Source organism: Alligator mississippiensis, chromosome 4 (genome assembly GCF_030867095.1).
Source record: "Alligator mississippiensis isolate rAllMis1 chromosome 4, rAllMis1, whole genome shotgun sequence".
NCBI classification, from domain to species: Eukaryota; Metazoa; Chordata; order Crocodylia; family Alligatoridae; genus Alligator; species Alligator mississippiensis.
Window position 1 is genome coordinate 6,716,291 of NC_081827.1, and position 22,126 is coordinate 6,738,416.

Consider the following 22,126-nt stretch of genomic DNA (forward strand, 5'->3'; position numbering starts at 1 on the left):
CACTATGACTATGAGCTGGCAGTGTGATGCTGTAGCCAGTAGAGCAAATAATACTGTGGCATGCATCAATCGATGCATCTCCAGCAAAACCAAGGTGGTAATTCTTCTGCTCTGCTCAGCACTGGTGAGACCGCAGATGGAGTACTGCGTCCAGTTCTGGGCACTGCACTTTCTCAAGCTTGTCCACGTTTTTGTTAGAGTCCAGAGAAGAGCCACCTGTATGATCAGAGTCTTGCACGGCAAGCCATACGAGGAAAGGCTGAGCGATCTGGGACTCTTCAGCCTGAGGAAAAGAAGGCTGAGAGGGGGCCTGGTAGCAGCTTACCGCTACACTAGGGGAGTACATCAAGGGCTCGGTGAGCAATTGTTCACCAGGGCATCCCAGGGGAAAACCAGGAGGAATGGCCACAAACTCCTCGAAGACTGATTCAGGCTCAACATTAGGAAGAACTTCACAGTTAGAGTGTCCAGACTGCGGAATAAGCTCCCTCCAGAGGTGGTGCAATCGCCTACCCTGGAGATCTTCAAGAGGAGACTGGACAGTCGCCTTGCTGGGGTCACCTGACCCCAGTTGTATTTTCTGCTTGGTGCAGGGGGCTGGACCCGATGATCTTCCAAGGTCCCTTCCAGCCCTTACAATCTATGAATCTATTAAAATCATCATGGTTGGGAGAGAGGTGATGAGGGGGCAGTAATGGGGCAGGTGGTGGTGGACAGACTGTGGGGGAGGCAATCGTGGGAGCCACATGTAGGCCAGGTAGGGGGAGCAGTAATGGAACAGGCAGTGGGGGATAGTGGTAGGGGGCAGGCCCTCTGCTGCCTGCCCTCCTTTATTTATCTGCCTCCCCACCCCCACATTGTGCCTTCCCCCTCCTCCCCTGCAGCCTCAGGCTGGCCTGATTCACCCTTCCCCTGTTCCCCGCTCCTTCCCCTTCCATGCTGCTTCTGCCACCCACAGCTTCAGAGTGGGCCTCTGCCTTCCTCTCATCTTCCACCTCACCAAAGGTCTCTCCCCACTGCCTGCCCCTCCAGGACCCCCATTTTCCTTTTCTCCACACCACCAAGCTCCATCCCTGCTGCAGCCTGGGGCACAGAGCATAGGTCTAGCCTGGCCCCACAGCAGAGGCATGGAGCCAGTGCTGCTGCTACAGGGCTGGGCTGAATCCATATTCCATGCCCCAGACTGCAGCAGGGCCAGCACAGAGCAAAGGTAAGGAGGTGGGCAGTAGAGGGGGAACCAGAGGGAGAAGTGGCATGGGGAGAAAGACTGGAGGCTGCAGGAGAGGAATAGCAGGGCATACAGAGGCAGCAGGAGAGGGCAGGCACCTGCTGCAGCTCTGGCTCCAGCTTCAGCCCCAACCTTGGGCTGGGGTCGGAGCCACAGCAGCTTTCTGCCCTTTCCTCCCACTGCCTTGTGCTCGATTGTAAGATGAGGGGGGCTTTCCCCCCTGTGTTATACGGGAGATAACCTCATCTTCTAATCAAGTAAATACGGTATTGGGGGTTGACTTATAATCAGGGTCCTCTTCTATTCAACTAAATACAGTATACAATATTTTAAAAAACAAAGCTAGGCAAACTATAGCCAAAACAGTCAAAAGATATTTTGTCATCAGTCTAGTAGTCATTATAGTTAAATAAATCTCTTATTCAAATGCATAAAACAAAATCTAGCTGTCTTGAGCATCTTGAAAGTGCTCCAACACTTTGTTCTCAGTTATTTCTACACCTGAGTTAACAATACCACATCTGAATTCAGGTTTTTAGCTAGAGCTAAAAACAGCCTGCACGGCTATTAAACAGGAGAGAGAGAGACACTGCTAGGAATGGTTAACAGACAGCAAACTTGAAGGACATAGGATAGTTTGAAGAGTGGAATATCAGAGACCATTGAAAAGGACAGAGGGTCATTAACACCTGTGGAGTGGAAAGAGATTAGCAGGAATCAGGGAAATGATAATAAGACATGATGTCAACTGACTCTTTTAGCACTGCCTCTGTAGATGCCACTGCCTGTCTCAGGCAGTTGGTTTAAAGTTTGGGTGGACCAAGAATCAAAGCAGAATGTAAATGCACCACTGCACCCCGCCCCCCCTTAACCCACAGGATCTGATAAAGCAAACAGCATGGTACAAAATAAAAAGAATAATCAAATTTCTTTGGGGCCACGCTGTATTAAACAGATATGGGGAACCTGAATTTTTAGCAAATGATGCATTTCTTAAGAAACTGGTCTGGACCAGTTAAAAAAAGAAGGCCTTCAAAAAAAAAAAAAAAAAAAAGTTAATACTTACCAAGCAGAGTGTTTTGATAGGTAAGTTTTTAAGACCATTGATTGTAGTGATCCTGTTGTGTGCCAAGCTAAGATGAATCAAGCTTCGGCATTTCTCTAGCCCTTTGATCTTCTCTATGTTATTATCTATGCATCAGTGTTGCACTTAAGGAAAATAATGACATTACAAAAATACTTTGCATTTCTTAGTAGCAAATGTAGCCAATATCTCCCCTCCTATACCCTAGGCCATTTTACTTATGCCCTGCCCTCCCCTTCCCTCCCACCCCAAAATATATTTGTTTTAACCACCTGTTACTTCTTGTCTTAAACTAAGGCTCTGCACCTCTGATTGCATGTATGTGAGCAAAACTGCTTACGGGAAGCCCCACTAACATCATATCAAGTACAGGATTGGAAACAAAACTGTAAGTTCCTTGAGACAGGGGCCACTTTTTGTCCTATATGATTTACAGCACCTTGAGCAATAAGGCCCCAACCTGGCTGAGGCCTCAAAATGTTACTGCATAAAGCATGCAAATAAATAATAACTGTGGACACAACCCATATCTTATTTAGAGTTCCACATTTGTACTTGCCTCGAAATAATTCTAGCAGTTTCAGTGCCGACTTTGCGTCAGAGTGAGGGTAGACGCGTCATGTTAATTTACAGCAATATAAAATCCAAACAAACCAGATTGTATAAAACTGAACTGAATCAGACACATTAAAATGTGAGACTATAAATAAGAAATCATTTCAAAATACTTTGAAGTAGAATAAGCAGGATGCAGAAAATACCTTTTATCAATCACAGAAGCAACAAGATTTCATTTTAATTTATGGGAAAGAATGAAAACTCCAGCTCAAAAACTGATACAATCAAGTTTTCTTGTACAACCAAACACATTTCAAGTCTTAGCTGCCTGTGGACAGCTGATCACTATTTCTTCCCTAGCTTGATTCACACTATAAATTCGAATCTAATCCAAATAGGATGCTGCACTTTAATAAAGGGAAATACAATTCTGAGCCTGTCTTTGCCCAGCTGAGTGGTAACGTGGTTTGGCCCTGGTAGCATGGACAGGACCAAACTGTGTCACACCATAGTCCCAAAGGCACACTTTAACCTAGATGGGCACCTACAATAGTGGAAAGGATCTATCTTTTCCATAGGGCTTATTCTAGGTAGTTTCAGGTATCCAGGAAAAAAAATGCACTCAGCCTACAAGTTTGACAGTCGCACGTTGACATGTGCATAAAATTGATCTCATCTTCCTTCTATTTAAGTCTGTGGCAAAATTTCTGCAGGCAAAGGTTTAGATCCAACATAGCCAATATTGGCCAACCATAAATTGCTAGAATATGCAAATACCAACTTATTTGGTTCCAAGGCATTCCTAGGAAAAAAGTGATAGGCAAAAGGTATCACTAAGATGCAGCATATTGAACAGACTTATCAACCAATTTTACAGTTTCAATCACCTATTAAAACTGCTTTGTCTGGTATTATTGCCCAAGTAAACTGTATCCATTTCTGTTTTAGGCAATTTCCTCCATGGAGATTAATTTATAATCCTGTCAGGTGTGTTTGTGTGTGCAACTGTCAGGAAAACTTGTAATGACCTTACCATCTGCATCGCAGCTCACCGAAATATGGTAGGAGATGCTTAGTTACTGTCTGCTAAGAAACGCTTGCCAGACATTTTCACCATTGTAAGATATTTAAGATTGTTGTTTCATTTGTGATTACAAAGAACAGCTTGTTTTGGCTGCCATGTCTTCTGCACGTATTGCTTGACACGGGTTAGGAACGGTGCCACGTTGTATTCTAAATTCTGCACTCATCTCTCTGAAATTCAAAGGGCCCTAGTGCAATCATATGCATGTCACAGTTGTTCTTCCCATACGACTGGCAACAATACAAATGAAGCAAGCAGAGATACTGAATGCCTGCATTAACACCAAATGAAAAATCCTTATTCCTATTCAGATGGGTAAAAATAAACTTTGACCCTTCTATTTTATTCCATTTTGTCACATTATTTTTGCTTTTGCTATGGGAAATTAGAATTGCAAAGGGACTGAATCCCAGTGCCATTCTCTAACAAGAATCACCGTGCCTGTACAGCTTGTAACATGTGTGAATAATGTAACCTGAACAACTTGTGAATCAGTTAGCTGCCCTTATGTAAAAAAAAAAAAAATCCTTCAATAATGGCCTTACTTTAAGCATGGAAGAGAGAGAACTGAACAAAAACAGTCAGCTTCCTCTCTTATGGAACAAAGAATTGGGATGTAATTTATACAGCTGGGAAAGGAGTTATAAGCAATTATAAGCAAGGCAGCATATCCACCCGAGAACGCAGAAAACCACATAGAGGATTAACTTAGACAAATGTGGAAGAGAAGTTATCAAAAATAAAGGCCAGTTTGCACAGCAAATACTTCAGAAAAGCAAGTAACGGAGGAAATTAAATCAATCGGGACTTCCTTTTCAGATCCTCTGCCAGACTGGTGTTTCACCAACTGGGGAACACACGCATAGATTGAAAGGTGTTTTTGCAAACAGTCTGCATCACTACCACATAAGGGAGGACCCTGCTTACTGTCATTTATTGATCTGGACTTCTACAGATTCTCTGGGAGCTCAGTAAAAAAAAAAAAATCAGTCTAGTTACTTTCAAAGTTATTTGGCAACAGGTATCACTCCGTACAAAGCAGCTCACTGTTGCCAAGATGACCACCCTAATCTTACACACTCACTTTAACCCCAGCCTTTGTACATGCCACATTTTTTGCTCTCTCGCGCTGAAACTGCATGACTGTTTGCACAAGTGGGATTTCCGGACGCTTTAAAAGTCTTTCTGATGCATTAAAGTAAATATCCTCAGACGTAGTTTAGTTTGGCTTACCAGGAATTAAAGTGTCACGTCCATAGATTCATTGCGTGCAAACACAAAGGCATTCAAAGATGTGTAATGAGCCTCTTTGTCCACCAGGTGGCTGCGACTTTGTTGTAGTTCAACCCTTCAAACTGCTTCTGCTTTTGAATTGCTTCCTTTTTTCCCCTGGTGCAGTTTGCCAGCTCCCTGCAGCATGGGGTCAGGTGTCCCAGGCCACGGGGCAGTGCTGGACCATCCTGTTCTTCTGCGGCGCCAGCCGGAGACTGGGCTTAATTCATTCGAAAACCTAGCGAGTGCAAACACTGACGCGACGCTCCAAAATAAAGAAGTTTAAATGTTATAAACCTATTTAATTTAATGAGTATTAAAACTCATGGTGCACAGGTGCCTGTGGATGCTAGATGCAGAAACTTTCTGCCTATTAATACATAACACTAGAGTAGGGGTCAGCAAACCGAGGCCCACAGGCTGGATTGGCCATGCTGTACAATGCCAGAGTCAGGTGCTGTGTGTTTTAGTGGAAGAGGAGCTCTCCTTGGGGCGTATCACAGCCGGGTACCACGGAGAAGCAGTGGAAGCAGCCGGGTGCTAATACCTACTCATCCATAACCCCAGTGTTACTTTGCTGGAAAACACTGCCAACGCCTGCACTAGATTCATTCTAATAAAGCGTGTAGCTGAAGGAAAACATGATTATGGAGTCAAGGGAGTTAAAACTAAACTCAGTGCTTCATACCCGGATACCGCAGTGAGAAACATACGTTTGTTTATCATCTTTGCCATATCTAGGGAGAATGACTCATGGTTTTCTTACTTTTCAGGATGCAAAGGGGTTTTTCTTTTTGTTTTCCCATGACATGCCTACTGTACTCAATCTTTATAAACACCCTTGCTGCACACCTTTCCTTTCCATTAAGATATTGATGCTTAGTAAATTAAAAGTAATTTCACCAGTAGATTAGACACTATTTTTGCTTTCATTTTTCAGAGAAAATCATCCTGTTAAGTGAAGCTGTAAAACAAAGGCAGAATAAACAGCGGTTAAAAAAAAATCCCGTTCCTGTTCTAATTTCCAAAAAGGATACGGTCCAGTATGAGTCTGGTAAGTGACTGGTATGCAGACAAATCTCGCATTGCAGATATTTGATTGTATGAAAAATCTACCTCCTAAAGAGAAAAAGGACATACACAAATTTGCTTTCTTTCTCCAGGCCTTTGAGTTGCCTCATAACGCTGATGGAGGGGTGTGGAAGAAGCAAGAGGATCATTAATATTAAAGTTTGACAAGACCTCATTTGTATGAGCTGCATAATACACATTTCGAGAACTTTCAAAAACAAATGTGCCTTTCTCTTACAAACATTTTTATTAAGGGCCCTGGCAGTTTTCCCATTATGATTAGAGAACTGGTAGAGAAAGCATAGAAATAATTGTAGTATTTCAAAAAACTCCAGATTTTTAAAACCATACTGGACTCCATCAAAACAACAGCAGAAAAGGAAGAGCAGCATATGGTTATACTTCACATACATGTTTCTCATTAGTGACTGGCAGCAGTCAATCTGAAAAGTGGGAATTGATTCCATGAAAGATTGGATTGATTAATTTGGCAGAATGTTAACCATGTACCTGGAGTCCACTGTATAAACTGCTATCCCTGTGGCAGTTAAGATTCACTATTTTAAACAAAACAAAAGAGATACAAATAGAGTTTGATTTTTCCAGATATTTTATGTTAAAAAAAAAATGCCAACTAAAGGAAGATGGAGGGGTAGGGAGACAAAAGGCCTGATCTCATGGTCTGCCCAGATACCAAATCGAGACCATATATAGGTCCTTGAATTTAAATCTAGCAAATCTGTTTTACCTTGAGACTCTTAGGCGGTTTGAAATTGAAGTATGTAGTCAGCTCATTATTGGAAGCATCAAGTTCCAGTAAGTAAGGCATGTGACTGACACAAGACAGATCTAGTTAACAAAGGGAAACACCAAATTAAGTAAAAGGATGCAGAGGGGAATACAAAGATGATGGGTGTTATGATTTAACATGGTAATTATACCCATTAGCAACCAAAAATCAATTTTAGATCAGATAATTTATAGAGCAAGGCTTGGCCTGCAGTAATTAAGTGTATTAGCATCTTTTACTCCACAAAGGATAGTTTGTTAACAATGAAAGACAGATATGAACACCAAATCCTATATCAGTTTTCCATTATTAAAAAAAATAAAGTTTTACCATGAACTAATTTAACTTTATGACCTAGAAGCAAGTGAGCTTTTCAACACCGTTTTAGTGACTTTAGGAAAATGAGACTGATGAAAATGAGACTTCTGAGAATTTTAGATCAGCCAGAAATCTATCTTCCACGCAGTGACATTTGAGCCAATTCAAGTTATAAAATGGCAGCAAGAGGAATTTTTCCTCCTTAAAACTTAGTAATTACTTGGCAATATTAGTTATCTTGTGAAAGCCATGTTTCAAAGAGAGCTTATCCCCCTGGAGTAAAGGCCCTGATCAGTTTAGGCATTATTTGGTCTGCAAGTTGGAAACAACAGAATTGGCACAAGGTAGTGTAACACAGAGATGCCCTGATATTCAGCATCCAAAGTGGACAGAAAGTACTAGATCAGAGGAGGAAGTGACAGAGCAGGTGACTGCCACAGCCTTATTCCTTATGATGCTGATTACAGTAGATTAAAAAATGAGTTTGGCAGGTCTCAGCCCAGTCCCCAAATGTGCTCATCAGAAAAGCAGCATCCAATTTAATATATTTCATCTCTTGCTAGGAGGTCTTTGCTGAAGAAAAGCCCAGAAGCAGAACACCTCTAACCAGACTGATCTTTCAATATTCTGACACTTGCATGTGTAGAATCTCAGCCTTCCCCTTACACTAATATGGCTGTTTGCCTTTTACTTTTGCATAATAAACCAGACACTAATATTTACATCTTATTGCCTAGCATATGCTGCCACAGCTGTATGAACACTGTCAGTACATCATTCTCAAGGAGATCCAACCGTAGCATTAGCATATAGAATTGGATTAGTCATGCCATTAAAACCTAGGCCAAGTTTTGTAATATTAAAGCTACATGGTACGCTGCATTTTTCATCTTAAATGATTTCATAACCCAAGAGCTTACTAGAATACCTACTACATACCATTAATTTTATTGTATGAAAGTTCCAACTTCTCTAAGTGAACATATTTGGAGAGAATGTTAATGTCGCTTAAATTACGGCCCTGGAAAAATAAAAGTAAAGAAGATTTAATAACTAGTTGTGTAACCTCACCCTGGTCTCCCAGGAGAGGAACCAGTGATGAAGTGCCCACAGCTCCCTTAAGGTGTACACTGGCTTTGAGCTCACCTGAATAAGACCATTAAAAAAAAAAGAGTATTTCATTTGCCCCAGATGAGTCGTGAATAAGAAAAAGTGTCAAAGTAGAAATAAAAATTGCAGTCATGAGAGCCACAGCTAAGGGAAATGCTACAAACTCAAGGCTGCACTTAAAGGAAGAATCTGTGCTGAGTCATCTTAAACTGGGATTGAAATGGCTAATTCCCTGCGGGGGGGGGGAGCAATTATCTCCTACCAAAGTGGTTCAAATGCTGCATGCCAAGGGGATCATCATCCCCTCCCTCGCACTCTGGTCAAACCCAGCCCAACAGGTGTAGGCAATTGAACTGAAGAAATCCCTGGCTCCCAGAGCTATAGACGGGGAAGTAAAGAGAAACTAGTACCAAGACAGCAAGTTTCCAGCAAGAATCAAGTCACAGCTTCCAAAACTCCCAAAATAGATACACAAAGATGACAACTAGCAGGCAAAGAGACTGATCACAGGATCAGAAAACATTCTGCCAACCAAGCAATAGTTTCGATCCAGCCTCCCTGTACTTGGGCAGGAAAGACCGCTGGGATCAGCAAGATGGGAGTCAAGACGCCATCTTCTCTTATAATGCAAAGCTTGTGGGCACAGATACGCGTCCCAGCAATGGCTATACAGGAAAAGCGGTCGTCCTTTAGTTATACTCACCGAAAGCGACAGGTTAAGGTAAACATATTCGGTGCCAAGCGCTGAACGCCCCAGCTTGTACAGGGCTTCAGCTATGATATCGTCATTCAGCACCCCATCAAAATGCTCCTGCAAAATGCCAAAAGGACAGACACAGAGATCTTGTTAGGAAGGACTTAGGGACCAAACTGTGCACTCCGCAATCCTGCTAAAGTCACTGGGGTGGCACAGGATGCAAGTGACAACTGATGGCACAGGCCCTCAGACAAGCACAAGTTTCATTACAAGCACCATGACCCTCTTACAGCACAAACAGACACACACCTGGGAGGGAGGGGGTGTGGATGTGGATACAGCTTGGGCACTAAAAATGAACAGTTAATATATATTATTTCCAGAAGAGACAGAGCCTCAAACTATTTCAAGAAAAGGGCCATAAATGCTTTTGTACGTTGCGTTATAGCTGTCCCACTTTAAAAAGGGCTTTGCTGCAATGCAGGAAGCTCTCCTTGACTGTGGATACTTCCCATCTCAGCAAACCAGCAATAAAGCATCTCAAGCAGCCTACTCAGAGTTAATATAGTCAGAAATTCAGTGGTCTTTTATGAAGTTTTAACCTAACTGGCACTCCTCTGCACAAAACAGTCAGTCCAAAAGGGGCAGGTGACACTCATGCACCAGTGCATAGGTTTAATGGGAAAATGAGCCAATGGTTTGTGAAATGCCTGCGAACTGGAAGAAATAACACAGTGGTGTCTAATCTAGACACCAAGATGAGTACTGTCTCTCGAATAGGAATAATCTAAAATAAATTGTGGCATCTTGATACTAGTCAGATGCTGCAGACATACAAAAAACCCAAGGGGGTGATGCCAGGGCTACGGATATATCAGAGAGCCACAAAGGAGTGGAAAGAAAGCCACTGGCTTCCCTGGAGTGCAGGATGTATCAGAGCTGACGCATGGACAGCCAACACCCACCCCATGTAGCTGATGTCCCTGTCCAGCAACTTGGGGACCAGTCTGGAGCCTACCCCTTTTATGCAGGAGGAAGGGCTGGGGGGTGCGAAGACAGGTATAAAAGCTGCCATTGACTGGGTCAGACCACGGGTCCACCTTACCCAGTGTCCTGTGTCACATCGGGGCAGACAGCAGATGCTGAAAGGGCGAGTGACCTGAACCTGACCGGGGTTTTTTTCCACCCTCCACTGGTCCGCTTGCACTCGCAGCCTCCAGCATTGAAGGTCTAGGAAGTTTGGAGGCAGAGGTTGTGCACCCCTCACTCCTGTGCTCAGCAGCTTTTAAAACCACCCTGGAGATCCTTCACCTCCCCCTGCCCGCTCCTGGCGGAGGAAGGTGTGGTGGCTACACTCAGCTGCCATCGTCCCATCCTGCCAGCTGGCTGGGCGAGGAGATTGCCTGAGTGTCCTTAGCATCTGCTGCCACTGCCCAGCTGGTGCCCCAGCCCCAAGGGAGGTCCCCAGGGCACCCCCAGCCAATGTCCCAGTGTCGGGGGGGGGGGGGTCTCCAGTACACCCCCACCCGTGCCCCAGCCCCAGGGAGTCCCCAGGGCACCCCCAGCTAATGTCCCAGTCTCAGGAGGGGTCTCCAGTACACCCCCAACCAGCGCCCCAGCCCCAGGAGTTCCCCAGGGCACCCCCAGCTAATGTCCCAGTATCAGGGGGGGTCTCCAGTACACCCCCAGCCAGTGCCTCAGCCCCAGGGGTTCCCCAGCTAATGTCCCAGTGTCAGGAGGGGTCTCCAGTACACCCCCAGCCAGTGCCCCAGCCCCAGGGGGGTCCCCAGCGCACCCCCAGCCAATGTTTCAGTATCGGGGGGGGGTCTCCAGTACACCCCCAGCCAGTGCCCCAGCCCCAGGGGTTCCCCAGCGCACCCAGAGCCAATGTCCCAGTGTCAGGGGGGGTCTCCAGTACACCCCCAGCCAGTGCCCCAGCCCCAGGGGTTCCCCAGCGCACCCAGAGCCAATGTCCCAGTGTCAGGGGGGGTCTCCAGTACACCCCCAGCCAGTGCCCCAGCCCCAGGGGTTCCCCAGGGCACCCCCAGCTAATGTCCCAGTACCAGGGGGGGTCTCCAGTACACCCCCAGCCCGTGCCCCAGCCCCAGGGGGGTCCCCAGCGCACCCCCAGCCAATGTTTCAGTATGGGGGGGGGGTCTCCAGTACACCCCCAGCCAGTGCCCCAGCCCCAGGGGTTCCCCAGGGCACCCAGAGCCAATGTCCCAGTGTCGGGGAGGGGGGGTCTCCAGTACACCCCCAGCCCGTGCCCCAGCCCCAGGGGGGTCCCCAGCACACCCCCAGCCAATGTTTCAGTATCGGGGGGGGGTCTCCAGTACACCCCCAGCCAGTGCCCCAGCCCCAGGGGTTCCCCAGCGCACCCCCAGCCAATGTTTCAGTATCGGGGGGTCTCCAGTACACCCCCAGGGCACCCCAGCCACTGTCCCAGTCATGGGGGGGTCTAGGTGGGACCTCCATGGGCGGCGGCTCCAGGTCCGACTCCTCCTCGTCCTCCTCCTCCTCCTGCTGCTGCGGGAGAGGGAGGGCTGAGGCCACCTCGCCCATGGACGCCGCCATCTTGTTTGCCAGCCCGTTGCCCGGGAGACGGGCCGCGGGGGCCGCCGGGAGCTGTGGTTAGCCGGCGCGGAGGAAGAAGGGCACGCTGGGAGTCGTAGTGCTCTAAGCGCAGCGCATGCCGGGAGTTGTAGTCCCTCCCACGCAAACGGCTCGCTGGCAGTTGCGGCTCTTCCCCGACGCGCAGTGCATGCTGGGAGGTGTAGTTCTCCCCTCAGCTGGTGCCCTGGGGGGGCTCAGCAGTGTCTGTGGCCTCCACCCCGGGTCCACTTCCAAAGCAGGGGGGGAAATTGGCTCAAAATGGAAATTTTGGACAAGACTGTTCTTCCCAAGCTCTTCACGACAAAAAAATGTGGAGTTATTTTTCCACGGTCCAAAAAACTGGACCCAAATGGAAATGCTGGTGCGACCAGAAGGTCAAGACCGTTCTTCCCGTGATCTTCGTGACAAAAAAACCCGCGTGGAGTTATTTCCCTGTCGTCCAAAAAACGAGCGAAGACGAAGAGCCGACGGTTTTCGAGGGGGCTCGAGCCTAAGGAAAGGTGTCTTGAATTGAAACGCACCGCGACAACCCCAGGACTGTCCCAACTCGGCCTGTCACCGCACCCAGGCGAGATGAGGCTTGTCAGGGACATGCCGGGACTGACCCTGTGCAATACCAATTAGAAAAGCTAGACTTATATAAGTCAGCGGGACCGGATGGACTCCATCCAAGAGTGATGAAGGAGCTGGCCGAGGTCATTACAGGACCCCTGGGAAACTCTTGCAGAAATCATGGCGCGCAGGGGAGTTCCCCGAGGATTGGAAGAGGGCCAACATCGTGCCCATCTCCAAGACGGGGAAGAGTGAGGACCCGGGCAGCTATAAGTTGATCAGCCGAGAGAAAATTTGGAAAAGCTCATGAAAGTATCGCTCGCAGAAGGTAAGTTTCTGAATGGCGTCGTCGCAGGTAGGTCTTGTCTCAACCATCTCATCTCCTTCTGCGACCAGGTCTCTTGCCACCTGGACGTGGGAGACGAGGTCGACGTTATATACCTCAACTTCCAAAAGGGTTTTGATCTAGTATCCCATGATAACCTGGTGGGAAAACTGGAAGATTGTGGGCTCAGCTGCTTGGCAGTTGAGTGGGTGGGAAACTGGCTGCATGGTAGGACCCAGAGAGGTCTTGTGAATGGATCGGTGTTGTCCTGGCAAGCAGTGGCCAGTGGTCTCCCTTAGGAGGCTTGGACCGGTGCTTTTAAACATCTTTATCAGTGATTTGGATACGGGAGTGAAAAGCTCGCTGGCCAAATTCGTAGACGACGCCAAGTTATGGGGCAGCATTTCCACGCCAGAAGACCGGTTGCAGATACAGGTGGACCTGGACAGGCTCAAGAGTTGGGACTAGATGAAGTTGAACACTTCCCAGTGTAAGGTGCTCCAACTGGGGGCAAACAACCTTCAGCAATACATACAGGCTCGGAGGTGACTGCTTGACTTGCGCCACAGCCGAAAGGGACCTAGGGGTAATGACTGACCGTCGTACGAATGAACCGTCCGTGCGAGGTAGTGGTCAGTAGGGCAAACAGCACTCTGGCATGCATCAATTGATGCATCTCGTGTAAAACTAAGGGAGTGATACTCCTGCTGCGCTCAGCGCTGGTGAGACGGCAGCTGGAGTACTGCATCCAGTTCTGGACACCGCGCTTCAATAAGTACGTGGAAAAACTTGGGAGGGTCCAGAAACGAGCCACCCATATGACCAGGGACTTGCAAGGCAAGCCATACGAGGAAAGGCTGATGAACCTGGGCCTCTTTAGCCTAAAGAAGAGCAGGTTGAAAGGGAACTTGATGCTATATCAAAGGAGTGCATCAGGAGATTGGTGAACAACCGTTCACTAGGGCACCCCTGGGGAAGATCAAGACCAATGGATACAAACACCTGAAAGGCCACTTCAGGTTTAATACCAGGAAAAACTCCTTCACAGTCAAGGTGTCCAGACTGTGGAATAAACTCCCTCCAGAGGTGGTGCGGTCGCCTACTTTGGAGGTTTTCAAGAGGAGACTGGACAGTCACCTCGCTGGGGTCACCTAACCCCAGTTGTCTTTCCTGTTTGGTGCAGGGGGGCTGGACCCGATCATCTGCAAGGTCCCTTCCAGCCCCTAATTATCTATGTAGCTATGAAGAGACCTGTCAGCATGGACACGGCAGCCTCAGCAGTTCTGGACAGGGATCTTTTTGGTCATTGCCTTCCCTTTCCCCAACTCAAAGACACCCACTTTCAAACCGTTTAAAAATGCATACGTCATTAAAAAGAAAAAAAAAAGGACAACTTTCAAGACCAGGGGAAAAATCGGATGAAAATGGACATTCTGGTGAAATCAGAAGCCAGTTTATCATGAAAACAAATGGAAAAAATATACTTTTGAAACAGTCATGCTTTTTTTTTTTAAAAAAAAAACAGCTGCATTTATTAGTTATTTTTAATATCCTCTTTTTCTGCATAATACATTTATTTTCACATTGCTTTCAGTATGATTTGACCTAGCAAATAATACACATAAATCATATACCCAATCAGTGGCTCCACATTACAGCAAAAATGCAAACTTGACACACTTTCTGGAGGCAAGTTACAATGATGTGTCCGCTGCTAGTGGAGTGGTTATCCTGGAACAAAAGGGAGAAAATGTGAATCGCAGGCTGTGACTGAAGGATTTTTGTAGACAAGCTGAAAAGCTATATAGACCACATATATACCACAGCTGTGCAAAGCGGCGCATTCGTTAACGATTTGAGGTTGCATTATAAGCATGAACCTTGAAAAAACAATGGCTTATAGGCATGTGAAAGCTGCTCTGATGAGTACAAGTATAAACACACTATCCTTTGAGGTTGAAGGGGGATACCTCTACGATTAAAGCAGAGGCATTTTGATTTGGTAATTAAGACATTAGCCTGGATTCTACTCATGGTCAAGTGACCAACATTCATGGATTTTCCATGATAGCCCCAATTTTCCAGCTGGGGCTAACATGGAAAATCCATGATGATTAGGTCTCCTTGAACCTCTGAGCACTTTCTAAATCTGGACTTTCACCCTGATTTTAAAAAATCAGAGCTATTCAGTATCTTCCTGTATGCGCCAAGAAGTTGCAGAATGATGCTGCCTAGCACCATAGAAATAGATCTATCCTTTCTCCATGTTCATAGGTACTTTATGGTTACTTCTGATGACCCCAACAGTCTTTCCTGCCGAAGTGCAGCGGGGCTGGATCCAATGATCGCATGAGGTCCCTTCCAGCCCCTAACATCTATGAATCTGGAAACAACATAGCCAGGGATGTAGGCAGGGTTGTAGGATAGGGAAGTGTAGGCAGGGTTGTAGGCAGGCCCGCTAACTATCTCTGCCTCAGTGCTGCGTGGACACTGCCATACTGCAGAGAAGTAGTCACGTTAGTCTGAAGTCAGCCAGAAGGCAGGGCAGAGTTGAACTGTATAAACTAACTAGCTCAGAGATGCACGTGCTTTCATGTAAGCAACTCTTCACTTTGACAAACAAAAGTCGCTGTTGCTCACAAAAGCTTATGCATCCCCAAATTAGCCTATAAGGTGCAAACCTGCACTTACATACTAATCAGCTTGTCTGAGCAGCAGCAAAGCGGTGCTAACAACACTGTCTCGAGCTACTTGGCTCTTCCTCTCTTCACAGTGATTAGCCGGAAAGCAGCACCAAATTATGGCAGTGGCACTAACCAGAACTGGCAGTGGCATCAGCTACTTCTGGTCCCAGAGGTCTATGGAGCATCCACAACCGTGTCATGGGTTTTACTCCTTGAAACTGGTGCACACAAGACGCCAAGGCAGGGCAACTCACCTCTGTGTGCCCTTGGTCCCTCCCCACTGCTTGCTTAGTCTTCTTCAACTCTCAGTTCTTGGAGGCAGTAACTGTTTCTCACCACCCTTGTTGGGGAGAAGCCTTAGCACAACAGGAAACCAGTTTTGTTTGGGGTGTCCAGGTGTTATCTTCATAGAACTGTTCATTTTAACATTTCAGATCAGGAAAGCCCAGCAAACAGGCTCTCATACTTCAAGACAAGAGAGGTTGTTGAAAGGATGATACATGTCGTAAGAGTGGATGGTTTGGGTTTCTCACTGCAAAAGAAAGTATGAATTTTCAGGTAGCATCAGATCATTTTTAGGACAATCTGATCCAGGATCGTGTCTCAGGCAGTAACAGAGGTGGCAGGAGAAGTTTGTAGATGTTGCAGACTGAAATAACCCATTTGGCTTGTGCTCTGAAGCAAGAGAAATAGATCCTCTGGGTCCCTCTGTACTGGAGCTGTTTCACCTACAAAAAAGAAGTGTGCATCCCTTTGAAAAAAAATAATCCAGCTCATCTCTTGGCCCCAGGGATATTTTGTGGCCAGAGATGGTTTTAGGGATAAGCAAGCAGGACAATTGCCTGGGAAACACTAAGCCTCACTAAGGCTAAGTCAGTGCAAGTCATCCAGCGGATGGGCACAAGAGAGGGACCCCCACATGAGTCTCTCCCTGGGACCCCTCCGAGTCAACAGCCTACTTATTTGTGTTGCAAATCCCTTTTATCAGACTTAAATCTGCCGTTTTCCCATGTCACCAACTATCTGCATGTTGTTGGCTGACAATAGGGGGGGTTGTAAATAAAAGACATAAAAGCAGCAAAGAAAAGGAGAGGCAGGCTTCAGAGAGGGGAAGTTGCCAACATGGAAGCGTAGCCAAATCCAGCTTTGAGAGTCGAGAAACTTCTGTAGGGGGCAGAGCCCTGGCAGTCCAGCGGGACTGCTTTTTGTTGGGGGATAAAGGATCAGTTTGTTGTCTACTGATGCAGGTGGGTCCCTGGCTTGAAGAAAAGCCGCCAGTCAGCCTGCAATTTCTAGAAATGTTCTGTGCTGAGAAATTTATCACCTCCCCCACCTGGGAACCATAATGTTGGAATGATCTTTGATTGCTGTGGCTGTTAGTTAAAAAAAAAAACAACAACAAAAAAAGGAAAATCATGGACACCATCCACTGACTTTTATCTCTCTGCTTCAGGGAAACGTTATAATAACGACAATAAAGCTATCCCGAATTACCTTCCTTCATTATCTTGCCAGCCATAAATGTGCAAACCCTTAATGAGATTTACTCCGTCTCTACGAAGCGCCCTCCCTGCCAGTTCATAGGGTCCCCTTGGGGCATAGGAGCTGCTCCAGGAAGGCTTTTCTCCAGATGGTCTACATCTAGGAATTGCATTATGGGAACTGCAACAAAGGGGAGAGCTCCAGACGCAGGATGGAAAAACCCAGGCTTTGTGGCTGGGAAAACCGTATGTATCCAGCCTGGCCAAACCCAGAATGCCAAGGGTATATGCAATCTGAGCTTAGGGTAGTTTATGGATTTTTCTTTTTAATCCATTTCTAAGTCCAAATCAAATGATAACAATTCTTAAGCCACCAAGACCAAGACATTTAAACATCAGTAAGGAATTAGAAAAAAAAGTGATTTCCTACTAGCCAGTGGTATAGATTCATAGACATTCGGGCTGGAAGGGACCTCGGAAGATCATTGAGTCCAGCACCCTGCCCCGGGGGCAGGAAGTCAGCTGGGGTCATAGGATCCCAGCAAGATAAACATCCAAATGTCTCTTGAAGGTGTTCAAAGTAGGTGCTTGAACCACCTCTGGCAGCAGGCTATTTCAAACCTTGGGGGCTCGGCCAGTAAAGAAATTCTTCCTTATGTCCAGCCTGAAACAGTGGTAGTATGTGGTAGTTGTCTCCAGCTTTGGTGCTTCACAGCATATCAGACCTTAAAATAGCCTATATTTATGGTACACAGCAATGCACACTTCCCCACCGCAGAAGAATATGGGCTGGGATTTCGAGCTGCCCCTTCTGCAATCTCAGAGGCACCATGAGCTGGCCTGGGTGAAACTGCTTCAATTAAACCTGAGACCATAAGAACAACATCCTGGTTTCATTTCAAATTCGTCTTGGTGGCCAGACAGGGAGTTTTGGACAGTATCATACAAAGCAAGCACCTTATTTAGATGAATATTTGTCTGGGATGGTTGAGATAGCGATGGCTCTGCCTTGAGCAGGAGGGTGGAGCAGGTGGCCTCCTGAAGTCCCTTTCAGCCTCATTATCCTATCTCTGATCACAAATAGCTTCATGTCTGTAACTCATCATCTTGTAACCAACACCTCATGTCTGTAAATTATCATCCTGTAACCACCAGAGCTATGCGACACTAGTTTCCTCTCCTCATACCTCACTTTCAATTGCGACTGAGACTTCTTTCCCGTGCCTGTCAAATTTTATGACCAACAGTAGGGTACAATGCTTAGAATTACAAGCTGAGAGTATTACTGCCCACAGGAGAACACTTTTTCAGTCTCAACAGCAGTCGTTTTCCCTATAAATTAAAAGACCAGTCTATTTATAAGACATTTTAGTGCATCCTTTCAAAGCACCTTTTTTGTGCCTTAGGGTACTGCACTTGTATTATCTCAATTCATCTCTTGGTACTGACAAGCCTAATCATTAAAAAATAGAAAATCAGGCCTTCCAAGATTGGGAGACTGGCTTAGAAACCAGGAAGTTAAATGTAGATACACCTGGTAACCCCATAGCCATCTTATATTTCCTTCCAGTGATTATTGACATGACTGGATTTTAACCAGTGATTTGGAGGTTACTGGATTTATAGCATCAATCCTGTAAACTATCCACCCCAATTTTTGGAATTGCACTTATTTCCTCCATGACATGAGAAGCTACTTAAATGCAGCCCAAGGGAAGGGCACTAAGTGTAAGACATTGCTGAACAGTAGCAAATGTCAGGGGCTTGCTGCTAACATTTGCTGTTAACAGAGGGGAAATCTGATGTAAAGTCTGAGCATATTATTGCTGCAACTTGTTCATTTTGCTCTATATCCCCAGCCTTGCAATAGAGGTGGCCACAAATCAGCCAAAGTACTTCAGGATTGATTCTAGTTAGGGGTCTTACAGCAGAGGAGCAAACCCCCTTGCTGCTTGCCACAGCTCTCTCCCACAAAAAAAGATCACTACCACATTACTACCAACAATACAAGCCTTTCTTGAAAGACTGAACACTGCCCACCTGTGTTAAGACAACCCTTGTCAGAGGTGGTGTTACAGGGCCACCAGAACAATACATTTTTGCCTACCTGAGTTGTGCAGAGTTTGAGCCAAATGGCTGTGCAGTCCGGTTTGGGCATGAAAAAGTCTACAGGCTGTTCAGCAGCAAGGAGGGCAACACTATGCAAGGACCCATAATCCTTTCAATCAATTTGAATGGCAAACTGAGGCTGCAATAAAGGTTACTAGAGACAGATATAAATCTACGTACGTGACTGAAAATACTCACAGAAGGACAGACAATGTGTCATAGACCCCATAGAGCTAACAGCTTAGGAAGATCTTTCTTTGTTTCAATGGTCCCAGCCTGAGCCTTTCGAGCAGGCGGAGCTGGAGTCCACTGGATTGAAGCATTACATAAGAACTGCCTTGAAGGCAATCGTCCATCTAGGTCAGTATCTTGTCTCCAACAGTGGGACATAATAGACATTTGAGAGAGAGAGTTTGAAAGAGTATATGAATATTTTGAGTGGGTCCATTCCTAATCACTCCCTCTGTAGCATCCACCATCATTGGTTTAGGGATGTCAGATGACGCATCCCTGATTGTTCAATTTAATAGTTCCTAATGGACCTGTCCTCCATGAATTTGTCTAATCACTTTTTGAACCTGGTTATATCATCTCTATCTACAACCCCCCATGGCAATGAGTTCCACGAGTTAACTATGTGCTATGTAAAAAAGTATTTCCTCTTGTTTGTGTTAAACCCGCCTCTTGCTAACTTCATTGGGTTCTTGTATTCTCAAGACCTGGTGAGTAACAGCCAAAAGAGTTACCGCCATGAAAACTTAGGGAGCTGTGGAGATGTCCCCAAACATACTGCACGCTTGCACACAACACAGGAAGGCCAATATAAAAGTCGAGAACATGTAGTTATGTCTTATTAATAGTGCACTGGGGCTTTTGGCTGGTCAGTCTACATTTTTTAAGCACTCCTATTTTTGCTGCACCAGAAAAATGTCTCACTCTTCCCTAGATCCTCATCAGGTGAGTTTTACCATCCAAGTTTTACAAGGAGGTGGATTTTAAAGGGAGAAAAGAAGCCGTGGTTAGCAGACAGTAGATTCACTGAGAGACATGCACCCAGGCTGTGAATTCTCCAAGAGGCAAAGGCCATGTGTAATCAAAGGACTGGCTAGAGAGGCACATTTTCCATGTACAACAGGCCTGAGGATGTGGGGAGAGCATATGACAAAGCAAGAGCGAGGGCAGAACCACGAACAGTTTACATGGGCTGCCACTGTGTCTGGAGCTTGGCCAGCCTGGGCTAATGAGTTCTCTGCATTGAAGCCTCCCAGAGTTTATTTCCTACCATCTGGAAAATGCCTGACCTTCCACTGGGATTTGTGATGGTTCAGACAGGAGAACGGATTATTAAAACTTCAGGAACACAAACCCCCCCATCTGTTCAGCTTGGCAACCTGGGGACCCGCTGCCTATCTGCTCATTCCAAGTGGAACGGCTCCTTCAAGGCGGGTCTGGCTCAGCGACTGACAATTTGAATGAAATTAGCCTTATGTATTTCAGACTCGAGACAGACTGCTCCCAAACGGGGGTTATGACAACCTCAGAAAATGCGCAGGTGGTGACCGAAGCCTCGATGGAGGTGGGAGGGGGACAGTGCACAAGTGTGTCAAGGTAGGCAACCCGAGTAACATTTCCTGCTGAAACTATAGCGGACATCTGACCATGGGCCTGAGAAACCTTAACCATCTGAGCACCAAGCCTCTTCTCTTCCCATGGAGCTCAATTCGTCTGTCAGTCCAAATTCAGTAGCACACCTACTCTTAATGGGATTCAGACGCATGCTTAACTCTAGATGTGTAAAATCCACACAGCACAGGGGATCTCACTGCCCCTACTCTTGTGGCCAAGTTACAGATAGAGGTTTATGGGGCTGGGTGTGGATTCAAGAGAAAGGATGTGTCCTTTCAGTGCAAGTAGGGGTGACTCGTCCTTACGTGCTTTGCTAAACCGGAATAATGTGTATGTAAGAGCTTGGCTAACGCTGTAAGGAACAGTGGATCCTATACCTTCTTAAGCTCCTTCTACTGAAAGCATTCAAAGTACTTTACAAACTTTTGTGGATTTATCCTGGAAATGCTCCCCTGCACTAACTGTTACCCCCATATTACAGAGGGAGATCCTAGGAATCAAGACAAGATTAAGTGACTTGCCTGATGTCACACAATGCATTACTTGCAGAGCCATGAAGGGCATGCAGAGCTCCAGATTTGCAGATTACAATGCTCAATCTGCAAAGCCTTCGCATGACAACATTTGTCCTGGTCCTTCCCTCTCCCGCGGGAAAACATCACAACCCTCATGAGAAATGACCCCGTCAGGAGAGAAAGTAGGGGCAACCACCCTTTCAAACATACTACCAAATCAAATCAAATTGGTATAACACTACCTAAATAACATGATCTCTTTGAAGATCATGAGCGTCACTCACTGGTGGAACCCTTTTCACCTTGAAAGATCTCAAAGCACTTTCACAAGCAGCAGAAAGTTTCCTACAAACAAAAAGAGGGAACATCCTGACCCACAGCCATCTCTGGGCTAGGATGGTAGACGTTTAATCATATGTGCCAGTTTGGGAGTGGGTGTGAAGAAAGCAGCTTGGACTTCAAACTGCAGAGGAGCAGGACTCTTGATTTAGGACTCCTACTCATGGAAAATGGGGCTAAGGGAGAAGAGTGAGGCGGTAATACATCATTCCCGATTCCCAGCTCCCCAGGAGACAGGCCCTTGATTATAGTGACAGATGGGATGGCCAGAAGACAGTTTGGGATGATCTCTCTATTTCCACATATCACCTAGTCAGCCAGTTATTTCATCCTTTTTTGGAAGGCAGAATTATTTGACATGTGCTAGCAACACCTCTCCTTCCGCTACTCCACATTCCTGTCCGTCTGTGGAGTTGTTTGCCTCCCCACCCTGTATTGTTCAGAAATCACTCAGAGCCCAGGAGCCTGAGAGAGGTTGGTTTACTTCTGTGCCCAGCTGACTGGTCTCTTGTAGCACAAGGGTGTGTAGTTGGCTCTCGTAAAAGTACAGTTCCCTACACCCATCAGACAGCATCAGACTGGGTTCCCCCTCCTCCCCTCGACACACGACACCTTTGAATGACTGGGATGTGCCCCTTTTAAGAGCTGGTAAGCTGAGAGAGAGAGCGTT

General features: G+C 46.2%; 1 protein-coding gene across 5 annotated transcripts in view; it reads right to left on the bottom strand.

Annotated features, from left to right (window-relative positions):
- Positions 1-11,805, bottom strand: part of LRGUK (leucine rich repeats and guanylate kinase domain containing) — a 70,818-nt gene extending 59,013 nt beyond the window's left edge. For 4 of the 5 annotated variants that reach the window (XR_009461480.1, XM_059725744.1, XM_019487610.2 and 1 more), the window contains exons 1-6: positions 11,682-11,805; positions 9,219-9,326; positions 8,345-8,426; positions 7,046-7,146; positions 6,264-6,345; positions 2,295-2,419 (exon numbers count right to left, since the gene is read on the bottom strand). Coding sequence is in view for 4 of the 5 variants with exons in the window: in XM_059725744.1 (XP_059581727.1) it covers positions 2,295-2,419; positions 6,264-6,345; positions 7,046-7,146; positions 8,345-8,426; positions 9,219-9,326; positions 11,682-11,786 (603 nt within the window). In the remaining variant the exon portion in view is untranslated. The remainder of the gene's footprint in view (positions 1-2,294; positions 2,420-6,263; positions 6,346-7,045; positions 7,147-8,344; positions 8,427-9,218; positions 9,327-11,681) is intronic. The other variant, XM_059725745.1, reaches the window with a different exon arrangement.
- Positions 11,806-22,126: the final 10,321 nt, after the last annotated feature.